This window comes from Procambarus clarkii, chromosome 15, assembly GCF_040958095.1.
Source record: "Procambarus clarkii isolate CNS0578487 chromosome 15, FALCON_Pclarkii_2.0, whole genome shotgun sequence".
Classification (NCBI taxonomy): domain Eukaryota; kingdom Metazoa; phylum Arthropoda; class Malacostraca; order Decapoda; family Cambaridae; genus Procambarus; species Procambarus clarkii.
In genome coordinates this window covers 12,607,496-12,620,387 of record NC_091164.1, presented here as the reverse complement: position 1 = coordinate 12,620,387, position 12,892 = coordinate 12,607,496, and the positions used below count along the sequence as shown (strand labels likewise).

The 12,892-nt window shown below is 44.6% G+C and overlaps 1 protein-coding gene across 1 annotated transcript in view; it reads right to left on the bottom strand.

Moving 5' to 3' along the window:
* Positions 1-7,283: 7,283 nt before the first annotated feature.
* Positions 7,284-12,892, bottom strand: part of LOC138364919 (autotransporter adhesin BpaC-like) — a 41,524-nt gene continuing 35,915 nt past the window's right edge. The window contains exon 6 of the mRNA XM_069325003.1: positions 7,284-7,395. Within this exon, the coding sequence (XP_069181104.1) occupies positions 7,284-7,395 (112 nt within the window). The remainder of the gene's footprint in view (positions 7,396-12,892) is intronic.

The following is a 12,892-nucleotide window of genomic DNA, read 5'->3' as shown; positions in this document are numbered from 1 at the left end:
CGCCAGAAATAAGGTATAATTGAGACAGGTTGCCAGTCCTGCAATATGTGTAATTTACCTTACATTAATTTTATTCTCTGGTGTAAAATGACTGGGGAGTGTGTGAGGAGTCCGCCCACCGCTCTCAACCCTTCACTTTGGCTACACTCATTTCCGGTATCTTTTATATTATAATATATATATATATATATATATATATATATATATATATATATATATATATATATATATATATATATGTGTGTGTGTATTTAATATTTGTGCCTGCAGAATCGAGTTATTAGGTCGTGGGCCTTGCTTTTCTACCCAATCTATTTTTTCTTCATTATGTCCACTACATATATTTCTAACACACACACACACACACACACACACACACACACACACACACACACACACACACACACACACACACACACATGGGCTTGGTAGCCTGGTGAATAGCGTGCAGGACTCGTAATTTTGTGGCGCGGGTTCGATTCCCGCACCAGACAAAAACAAATGGGCAAAGTTTCTTTCACCCTGAATGCCCCTGTTACCTAGCAGTAAATAGGTACCTGGGAGTTAGTCAGCTGTCATGGGCTGCTTCCTGGAGTGTGTGTGTGTGGTGTGGGAAAAAAAAGTAGTAAACAGTTGACTGACAGTTGAGAGGCGGGCCGAAAGAGCAAAGCTCAACTCTCGCAAACACAACTAGGTGAATACACACACAAGCAGCAGCCCGTAGCAGCTGTCTAACACCCAGGTACCTACTTACTGCTAGGTAACAGGATCATCAGGGTGAAAGAAACTGCCCATTTTTCTGCCTCGTACGGGAATTGAACTCGGGTACTTCGGAATACGACTTTCGAGCGCTGTCCACTCAGCCGCGAGGTTCCTAATGCGTGTATATGTGTGTGTACTCACCTAATTGTGCTCACCTAATTGTGCTTGCGGGGGTTGAGCTCTGGCTCTTTGGTCCCGCCTCTCAACCGTCAATGTGTGTGTGTGTGTGTGTGTGTGTGTGTGTGTGTGTGTGTGTGTGTGTGTGTGTGTGTGTGTGTGTGTGTGTGTACTCACCTAGTTGTGCTTGCGAGGGTTGAGCGTTGGCTCTTCGGTCCCGCCTCTCAACTGTCAATCAGCAGTGTGTGTGTAATTTCCTATTTATGCTTGCAGGATCGAGCATTGACTCTTGGATCCCGCCTTTCTAGCCATCGGTTGTTTACAGCAATGACTCCTGTCCTATTTCCTTATCATATCTAGTTTTAATCCCGCCTAGGATGAATAAAGTTTGCTTCCACAACCTGCTCCTTAAGTGCATTCCATTTTTCCACTACTCTCACGAACATTTCTTCTATTTCCACTCTGTCAATTCCCCTAAGTATTTTATACGTTCCTATCATATCCCCCCTCTCACTTCTTTTTTCTAGTGTCGTAAGATTCAGTTCCTTCAGGCGCTCTTCATATCCCATCCCTCGTAACACTGGGACGAGCTTCGTCGCAAACTTCTGAACCTTTTTCAGTTTCCTCATGTGTTTATTCAGGTGGGGACTCCATGATGGGGCGGCATACTCTAAGACTGGCCTCACGTAGGCAGTGTAAAGCGCCCTAAATGCCTCCTTACTTAGGTTTCTGAATGATGTTCTAACTTTTGCCAGTGTAGAGTACGCTACTGTCGTTATCCTATTTATATGTGCCTCAGGAGATAGATTAGGTGTTACGTCCACGCCCAGGTTTCACGTCCACGCCCAGGTCTCTTTCGCGCGTCGTCACAGGTAGGCTGTTCCCCTTCATTGTGTACTGTCCCTTTGGTCTCCTATCTCCTAGTCCCATTTCCATAACTTTACATTTGCTCTTCTTGTACTCCAGTAGCCATTTCTCTGACCATCTCTGCAACCTGTCCAGGTCCTCTTGGAAGATCCTACAATCCTCATTTGTCACAACTCTTCTCATTAATTTTGCGTCATCCGCGAACATCGTCATGTTGGATTCCACTCCTGTGTGTGTGTGTGTGTGTGTGTGTGTGTGTGTGTGTGTGTGTGTGTGTGTGTGTGTGTGTGTGTGTGTACGCGCGCGCGTGTGAAGGGGGGGGGGGGTTATATCTCACTCCAAATAAAAAGTTAGTTATTCGCCAACCAACCAATCAAAGCGGAGTAAGCAGTTCCATCAGTAACCAATCAACACTTAAGAGGTCAAGCCAATAACTAGCCAGTTAGCGCGGAGATTAACGTGTCATCAACCAATTAGCCAATAGGCGCCAAGATCAGCTAACGTCTTTAAACAGCCGACCAATCAATATCAGACTTACCATTCACATCCGAGAAAAGAAAGTGACGTCACCGACAAACTGGCCAATTAGCCTCAAGCCACTGGAATATTTACATCATACACCGACTACCCAATCAGCGCCCAGGGAAACCCCGCTACGTCACAATTAACCAATTACCGCCTAGGATGAATAAGACTTGTTAACCAATTAATATTACAAGTGATACCTAGTTGATGGGGTTCTGGGAGTTCTTCTACTCCCCAAGCCTGGCCCAGGGCCAGGCTCGACTTGTGAGAGTTTGGTCCACCAGGCTGTTGCTTGGAGCGGCCCGCAGGCCCACATACCCACCACAGCCCGGTTGGTCCGAAATTTCTCTTAGAAAACCGTCCAGTTTTCTCTTGAAAATGTCCACGGTTGTTCCGGCAATATTTCTTATAGTCGCTGGGAGGACGTTGAACAACCGCGGACCTCTGATGTTTATACAGTGTTCTCTGATTGTGCCTATGGCACCTCTGCTCTTCACTGGTTCAATCTTGCATTTTCTTCCATATCGTTCACTCCAGTACGTTGTTATTTTACTGTGTAGATTTGGGACCTGACCCTCCAGTATTTTCCAGGTGTATATTATTTGGTATCTCTCTCGTCTCCTTTCTAGAGAGTACATTTGGAGAGCTTTGAGATGATCCCAATAATTTAGGTGTTTTATCTCGTCTATGCGTGCCGTATATGTTCTCTGTATTCCCTCTATTTCAGCAATCTCTCCTGCTCTGAAGGGGGAAGTGAGTACTGAGCAGTACTCGAGACGGGACAACACAAGTGACTTGAAGAGTACAACCATTGTGATGGGATCTCTGGATTTGAAAGTTCTCGTAATCCATCCGATCATTTTTCTGGCTGACGCAATATTTGCTTGGTTATGCTCCCTAAATGTTAGATCGTCGGACATCATTATTCCCAAATCCTTGACATGCTGTTTTTCTACTATGGGAAGATTTGATTGTGTTTTGTACCCTGTATTATGGTTCAGATCCTCATTTTTACCGTACCTGAGTACCTGAAATTTATCACTGTTAAACATCATGTTATTTTCTGCTGCCCAATCGAAAACTTTGTTGACATCTGCTTGTAGTTTTTCAATGTCTTCAGCAGAGGTACTGCTGTACTGATAGTTGAGTGCTGTACCCACCTAGTTGTGCTTGCGGGGGTTGAGCTCTGGCTCTTTGGTCCCGCCTCTCAACTGTCAATCAACTGGTGAACAGATTTCTGAGCCTACTGAGCTCTATCGTATCTACATTTGAAACTATGTATGGAGTCAGCCTCCACCGTGTGTGTGTGTGTGTGTGTGTGTGTGTGTGTGTGTGTGTGTGTGTGTGTGTGTGTGTGTGTGTGTGTGTGTGTGTGTGTGTGTGTACTCACCTAATTGTGCTTGCGGGGGTTGAGCTTTGGCTCTTTGGTCCCGCTTCTCAACTGTCAATCAACTGTGTGTGTGTGTATGTATGGCTACGACACATCCAAAGTGACTGCTTCTTCGCGTTTATTTTTTTCTTTAAAGTTCCAGCATTACCAAGAATGCAATAATGAAACTCTTCGCAAGCTCTCGCTAACAATCGTTAAGACATCTTTGAGCATCACTCTGAAGCTTTTCCCTGAAGCACTATTTTGTCTGTTTTAATGACGAAAAGTGTAGAAAAAAAAAACTCGTAGCTTGATGGGGGTTACCTGCTTGCTTGTAGCCAAAGTCCAATTCCTCCAGAGGCATGTGATGGTATTGAAGTGTAAGTTAACATGGAGCCTTGTACGATCAGGACGCCTCATGCACACACATCGCCCGGGACGAATCATTAATGGCAATTAAGGTTAGGAAATGTTTCTACCACCGCTGGCAAGGATCACTTTACCTGGCGGGTACCTTTGCTTTCGACGGTTCCCAGGGGTCATCGTCCCCCAGGGTTATATTGTTTGGTTTGTGTCTGTACTGTGAGAGTTTGTACTGTGAAAGTTTGTGTCTCTACTGTGAGAGAGAACTATCAACATCAGAGGCCCGAGACTGTTCAACACGCTTCCACTACACATAAGGGGCATAACTGGCCGACCCCTCACAGTGTTCAAGAGAGAACTATCAACATCAGAGGCCCGAGACTGTTCAACACACTTCCACTACACATAAGGGGCATAACTGGCCGACCCCTCACAGTGTTCAAGAGAGAACTATCAACATCAGAGGCCCGAGACTGTTCAACACACTTCCACTACACATAAGGGGCATAACTGGCCGACCCCTCACACTGTTCAAGAGAGAACTATCAACATCAGAGGCCCGAGACTGTTCAACACGCTTCCACTACACATAAGGGGCATAACTGGCCGACCCCTCACACTGTTCAAGAGAGAACTATCAACATCAGAGGCCCGAGACTGTTCAACACACTTCCACTACACATAAGGGGCATAACTGGCCGACCCCTCACACTGTTCAAGAGAGAACTATCAACATCAGAGGCCCGAGACTGTTCAACACGCTTCCACTACACATAAGGGACATAACTGGCCGACCCCTCACAGTGTTCAAGAGAGAACTATCAACATCAGAGGCCCGAGACTGTTCAACACACTTCCACTACACATAAGGGACATAACTGGCCGACCCCTCACAGTGTTCAAGAGAGAACTATCAACATCAGAGGCCCGAGACTGTTCAACACGCTTCCACTACGCATAAGGGACATAACTGGCCGACCCCTCACAGTGTTCAAGAGAGAACTATCAACATCAGAGGCCCGAGACTGTTCAACACGCTTCCACTACACATAAGGGACATAACTGGCAGACCCCTCACAGTGTTCAAGAGAGAACTATCAACATCAGAGGCCCGAGACTGTTCAACACGCTTCCACTACACATAAGGGACATAACTGGCCGACCCCTCACAGTGTTCAAGAGAGAACTATCAACATCAGAGGCCCGAGACTGTTCAAACACGCTTCCACTACACATAAGGGGCATAACTGGCCGACCCCTCACAGTGTTCAAGAGACAACTGGATAAACACCTCCAAAGGATACCTGATCAACCAGGCTGTGACTCATACGTCAGGCTGCGAGCAGCCGCGTCCAACAGCCTCGTTGACCAGTCCAGCAACCAGGAGGCCTGGTCGACGACCGGGCCGCGGGGACGTTGTTCCTCGGAATCACCGAAGGTAACAGCAAGGAATCTTGACGAGGTATGACCCAACCACTTAGGCTGGACGGTAGAGCGACGGTCTCGCGTCATGCAGGTCGGCGTTCAATTCCCCGACCGTCCAAGTGGTTGGACACCATTCCTTTCCCCCCGTCCCATCCCAGATCTTTAACCTGATCTCTTCCCAGTACCATATAGTCGTAATGGCTTGGTGCTTTCTCCCGACATAGTTCCCTTCCCTTGACGTAAGAATGAAGGAGAGAATTCTTAAGAGGATCAGATACTGTCCCAAGAGCGTAATACTAAGATTCTTATCAATTCTATTCAAACGTGAATTCTAAGATTCACATTTTGTAATATGTAATGACTGCGTTAAGGAATATGTATTTGTAATAATATTTGTATTTGCAGTAATAATATATATTATCTGTCTACCGTAAGGACGTGAGAGTCCTTGAGGGACTTGAAGTAGACGAGGGTAGACGAGGGTAGACGAGGGTAGATGAGGGTAGATGAGGGTAGAAATAGCCTTAGCCTCTCTATCCTTTAGGAATGTATCTAATTACCTCAATAAATTTACGTGAACTTCAACTCACGCGGTTGGTGGTCTGGTCAACCAGGCTGTTGGACGCAGCTTAAAGTAACACACTTTAATATTATTATTAAATAATAAATGCATAAACAATAAACAATTACCTTGCTTGACACTAGTAGCCCAAATTAGCCCAACTTACTTTAAAAGTCGCCCCAAAGTAGCAAATGCAGAATTTTAAAATTGTAATAAGTGCTTTCAGAAGCAGCCCAATTCGCAATTTTCAGCCCAATTTTGTGTGTAATAAAAATTGGAGAAAGACAGGATGAAAACTCGTAGGGTGAGGAAGGTAGAGAGGGGGATAGGAGGAGGAGGGGAGGAAGAGTGGACAATAGAAAGGGAAAGTTTAGAGTGAGAAAAAATGGAAGGGGAAGGAAAGTGCTGAAGGAAAGAGGTAGAAAGGAAAACAATAAGAGATAGACAGCTGCCACCATCCATTCCAGAGTTGATTATAAGACAAGGAATGAAACTTGTCTGTGCAACAATATTATCTAATGTTATCGCGTTGTAACTGCCAGTAAACTTCAGAGTTCTCTTCACTCTAGCTTTCACTATCTCTTACAAAATCCAAGATCTAGGGATTAGAACTAAAGCCAATTTAAAAGTAAGTTAACCAATTAGACATTAATGATTACACATTCCCTCTTTTGGGTATCATAATTCAGTTAGTTAGTTTAGTTCATTTATTATGCACCCCATACCCATCTTGTGGGCGGTAGTGGAAAGGGTTACAGAGGCACATAATGGGCTCAGGGACTGAACCCCACAATTCATTTAGCTAAGCAAGTTACAATCTTGATGAGCTAGTTACAAAATTCAGTATAAGTCGTCACATCAACAATGGGTTCGAGATCGACCTCAAGTACAGGTTCTAAATTAAGCAACTGACATATGTGGAGAGCTAGTGTCACAATTGATATCTTGAGGTTATCTTGAGATGATTTCGGGGCTTTAGTGTCCCCGCGGCCCGGTCCTCGACCAGGCCTCCACCCCCAGGAAGCAGCCCGTGACAGCTGACTAACACCCAGGTACCTATTTTACTGCTAGGTAACAGGGGCATAGGGTGAAAGAAACTCTGCCCATTGTTTCTCGCCGGCGCCCGGGATCGAACCCGGGACCACAGGATCACAAGTCCAGTGTGGTGTCCGCTCGGCCGACCGGCTCCCCTTATATGTTTGTCCTGCACACCGCCCCCCATCCAGTGGGCAGCGGTGGATAGGTTACAATCACTTAGTTACTACCTACAGTTACCAAACTGGGAATATTTGGCTAAAAATTTCTTCTATCATAATTCAACCACTTCACTTGATGTTCAAAGGTCATTAATTCCGAATTTGAGTCACCACAGAAGATTTTGAGAGCAGCCTCGGCTGACTGCCCCCTGAAAATCACACATCACTTGAATTTGAAAACACAATGTAAGTCAACCTCACAAGTTTACTCACAAATGTCTCAAGTATAAGATGGTTGAGAGGTGGAGGGGGGGAGGTGTAACGAGGCTTCTCTTTCTCTCTCTCTCTCTAAAGAGAGAGAGAGAGAGAGAGAGAGAGAGAGAGAGAGAGAGAGAGAGAGAGAGAGAGAGAGAGAGAGAGAGAGAGAGAGAGAGAGAGAGAGAGAGAGAGAGGCGAGAGAGAGGAGAGAGAAGTAGAATGAGGGAAGGAGAGGGGGAAGAGGTGAGAGACGGCTGAAGATTGGGAGAGGAGTGTGGAGACAGGAGGAGAGGGAGAGAGAGCTCCCTTTCAAATATCAATATTCTTTTACATAACGTCCTGACAGAGGTTGTGTCCGGCCATTGTTATCTAAACCCCCAAGTTTTTAGCTTCCACGTAAAAGTCTGAACCCTCAAGTGTTTCTAAGCTCTTAAGTCTTTTAAGTGTTTGATCAATCACTCGCGCACTTGTCTGAGCAACCAAATAATTTCTTATAATTCAATAGCCTTTGTTCAAGCCATTGTTTCAAAGCTAAAGTGTTTATTAGGATTCCAGTAATTGCCTGACAGCGCACACACACACACACACACACACACACACACACACACACACACACACACACACACACACACACACACACACACAAAGGGGCCTCGTAGCCTGGTGGATAGCGCGCAGGACTCGTAATTCTGTGGCGCGGGTTCGATTCCCGCACGAGGCAGAAACAAATGGGCAAAGTTTCTTTCACCCTGAATGCCCCTGTTACCTAGCAGTAAATAGGTACCTGGGAGTTAGTCAGCTGTCACGGGCTGCTTCCTGGGGTGTGTGTGTGTGTGTGTGTGTGGTGTGGGGAAAAAAAAAAAGTAGTTAGTAAATAGTTGATTGACAGTTGAGAGGCGGGCCGAAAGAGCAAAGCTCAACCCCCGTAAAAACACAACTAGTAAACACACGCACACGCACAGGTATTTTATTGGCGGTCTAAGGTGTTGTATTTTGCAATAAGGTGTTTGATTGACATCGGTCTATCTTGTGTTTAGTGTGTGTGATGCAAAATGCGTATACCCTTGTCGATAACTGGGCCTCCACTCGTCAAACAGAATTGGTTGCCATAATCCTTGCTCTCGAGCGCGTATATAAATCCAAAGTTGACACGCTAATTGTAAGTGACTCCTTGTCATCCTTGACTGCCCTCAGCTCCCCCAAGCCATAACTGGGACGTACTTGTCTCTGAAGCTAGACGCAGATATGATGAAATAATCAATGATGGAGTCAGAGTTTCTCTTGTAGATTCCTTCCCATACTGGTCTCTGAATGCATGATAGAACTGATGAGTTGGCCAAGACTTTTGCTCGTGAAGAGGGAATTGATTACCGTCTTGGACTGCCTTTGAGCAGCCTGAGGGGCAGTAATAATTCCGGGAACATCAACAAAATTTCGAAGACTTGAAGCAAAGTGAAATTCACACCAGTTACTCCATCTATCATCATTCTATTATGCAGGAAGAACCACACGTCTATGGGTCATCCAATAAGGTTAGCAGACTTCTAGATGTTACCACTGCTAGGCTTAGGCTCGGCTACAAGTACCTCTGGGAGTTTGTAACATCTACTGATGTAGATTTGATTTGACTAAATGAATAGAATTGGCTTCGCCAGCGTCCTCATCTAATCCATTCCACTTATTTCCAACTCCTTAACAGATAAAGTATTTCCTGTCATTCCTGTGACTCATCTGTGTTTCCAGTTTCCTCTCGTTCTACTATTCCTTAACTTGAACTTCTACATCCACTTTGTCAATCTCCCTTAGTATCTTGAACGTCGTTATCATGTCTGCCTTATATTTTTTTCATTCCTCCATTTAGGTGAGGTCCAGTTGCTTTCTTCATAGCTCAGTCCCCTTACCACAAGAACGAGCCTTGATGAATATTTTTGGACCTTTTCTAGTTTTATTTTGTGCTTCTTTAGGTCGGGGGTTCCATGCTGGGGCAGCATACTCAATACCAGGAGTCACAAAGGAAATATACAGCACTAGGATGTTGCTCAAGGATAACCGGACGTTTGCCAGTACGGCATACACTGCCCTCGTTATCCTGCTGATGACAGGATAACGAGAGCAGAGGATAACACCTCTTATTATTATTATTAACATCTTTATTGACAAAATGAATTACAATTTTGCCTAATCTGAGGATTTCAATTAAGTCTTATTAAAGTGAGGATAATGCGGGTATTCACTGTCACGCAGGACAGAGGGTCATACACAAGACAATAGGTCTAAACTGTAGGCTGAAACACACATATATCATGGTTACAATCAATGTTTTAATGTATGGATATGTGAAAACAACTTTCTATTGTGCACTGCCACACAAGGGCAGGGATGGGTTCATAAGTGATGCAGCTTAGAAGTAATATAAATAAAATTGTTCTTCATTCTTTAAAATGGACAAGCAAATTTTGGGTAAATTGTTAGGATGTCGTCCAGAACACCTGAGTCAATGAAATAGTTACACAGTTGGTGGTACAAGAGGCCAGGAAGTCTAAAGTCATTTACGGTTTCACATTCAACAATATAGTGTTCTAGTGAATGCATTAAAGGTTTATCACAGAGTTTACAACCTGAGTTTTCTGGTAGTGGCTCAGCCTCACTAACCTGCCAGATGTGTCTATAGCCAAGGCGAATTCGCGCAATGACTACATCGCATTGCCTGGTCCAGTTACTGTGCTGACCATACAAATACCTATTATTACAGAACTTGTCATAACTTTTAATACTGCAGCTTTCAGGTCTCTGTGCATTTCTTAGTTCTTCTAAATCTGAATTAATTTCTTTAATTTGTATGTTTCTAATAACGGCATTAGATAGTCCAAAGTCATAATCAATGTTTTCTTTCCTGCAAGCCTCATTGGCCAATCGATCTACAAAGTCATGTTTTCCAACTCCAACATGGGATGTGATCCACACAAATTTTATACAAGAGTTATTATCATTGGTAAAAATTACATTACATTTAATATTACAAGCTACTTCCGACATACATTATGATGGGTTATTTAGGACTGCAGAGCACCTTTAGAGTCACAGAAAATAACTCCACCACCATTGAGCTTCAGGTATTCAGTGGCTAGATAAATACCCAATAGCTCGGTCTGTGTCGTGCTTGCCCAGTTGTTCAATCTCTGTGTACTAGTCATGATCATTTCATTCCCTTTGTACACTGCACATGCACAACCTGTTCTACCAGTGCCTAAATGCACAGAGCCATCTGTAAAGGCATAGGATTCAGTTGGTTTGAGATTTTGAAGATGACTGTCAATAGCTTCTAATGTTATACATCTCATAGTTTCAGTGTTACACATTTGTTTTACACTGATGGGGGTATAATGCAGAGAGACCTCCACATCTTTCCAAGGGGGAATATAGTGAACAGTTTCATCAGGATTAAGAGACACATTCAGTTTCATAAGATTATAGGCACAACCACTGAGCCACACTGAGCCATAACCCGCATGGAGGACCAGAAACATGGAGAGCTAAGCTGCTGGACGTGGCAACAAGAAACTTTCTAAGCCAGCATACCAAAGAGCCAACAAGAATGAGAGGAGAAGATGAACCAGCAATGCTTGATTTGATATTTACCCTAAATGAATGGGATATAAGGGAAGTTAAGATGGAAGCGCCCTTGGGAATGAGTGACCACAGTGTATTGAACTTTGAGTACCTGGTAGAGCTAGGACTTATCTCCCCCCAAAAAGAACTAGGAATCAAAAGGCTGGCATACCGAAAGGGGAATTATGAACAGATGAGAAGTTTCCTAAGTGAAATACCTTGGGACACAGACCTCAGAGACAAGTCTGTACAGGGTATGATGGACTATGTTACACAAAAGTGTCAGGAGGCAGTAAACAGGTTCATCCCGGCCCAAAGGGAAAAATCCGAGAAGCAACAGAAGAATCCATGGTATAATAGGGCATGTATGGAAGCGAAGAAACTGAACAAAAAGGCGTGGAGGAACTTCCGGAATAACAGAACACCAGAAAGCAGGGAGAGATACCAGAGAACCAGGAATGAGTACGTCAGGGTGAGAAGAGAAGCAGAGAAAAATTTTGAAAATGATATAGCAAACAAAGCCAAGACCGAACCAAAGCTACTCCACAGTCACATCAGAAGGAAAACAACAGTGAAAGAACAGGTATTGAAACTTAGAACAGGCGAGGACAGGTATACAGAGAATGACAGAGAGGTGTGTGAGGAACTCAACAAGAGGTTCCAGGAGGTCTTCACAATAGAACAGGGTGAGGTCACTGTGCTAGGAGAAAGGGAGGTAAACCAGGCGGCCTTGGAGGAGTTCGAAATTACGAGAGAGGAGGTCAAGAGACACCTGCTGGATCTGGATGTTAGAAAGGCGGTTGGTCCAGATGGGATCTCACCATGGGTACTGAAAGAGTGTGCAGAGGCACTTTGCTTGCCACTCTCCATAGTGTATAGTAAATCACTAGAGACGGGAGACCTACCAGAAATATGGAAGACGGCGAATGTGGTCCCAATATACAAAAAGGGCGACAGACAAGAGGCACTGAACTACAGGCCAGTGTCCTTGACTTGTATACCATGCAAGGTGATGGAGAAGATCGTGAGAAAAAACCTGGTAACACATCTGGAGAGAAGGGACTTCGTGACAAATCGCCAACATGGATTCAGGGAGGGTAAATCTTGCCTTACAGGCTTGATAGAATTCTACGATCAGGTGACACAGATTAAGCAAGAAAGAGAGGGCTGGGCGGACTGCATTTTCTTGGATTGTCGGAAAGCCTTTGACACAGTACCGCATAAGAGGCTGGTACATAAGCTGGAGAGACAGGCAGGTGTAGCTGGTAAGGTGCTCCAGTGGATAAGGGAGTATCTAAGCAATAGGAAGCAGAGAGTTACGGTGAGGGGTGAGACCTCCGATTGGCGTGAAGTCACCAGTGGAGTCCCACAGGGCTCTGTACTCGGTCCTATCTTGTTTCTGATATATGTAAATGATCTCCCGGAGGGTATCGATTCATTTCTCTCAATGTTTGCGGACGATGCTAAAATTATGAGAAGGATTAAAACAGAAGAGGACTGTTTGAGGCTTCAAGAAGACCTAGACAAGCTGAAGGAATGGTCGAACAAATGGTTGTTAGAGTTTAACCCAACCAAATGTAATGTAATGAAGATAGGTGTAGGGAGCAGGAGGCCAGATACAAGGTATCATCTGGGAGAGGAAATTCTTCAGGAGTCAGAGAAGGAAAAAGACTTGGGGGTTGATATCACGCCAGACCTGTCTCCTGCAGCACATATCAAGCGGATAACATCAGCGGCATATGCCAGGCTGGCCAACATACGAACGGCATTCAGAAACTTGTGTAAAGAATCATTCAGAACTTTGTATACCACATATGTCAGGCCAATCCTGGAGTATGC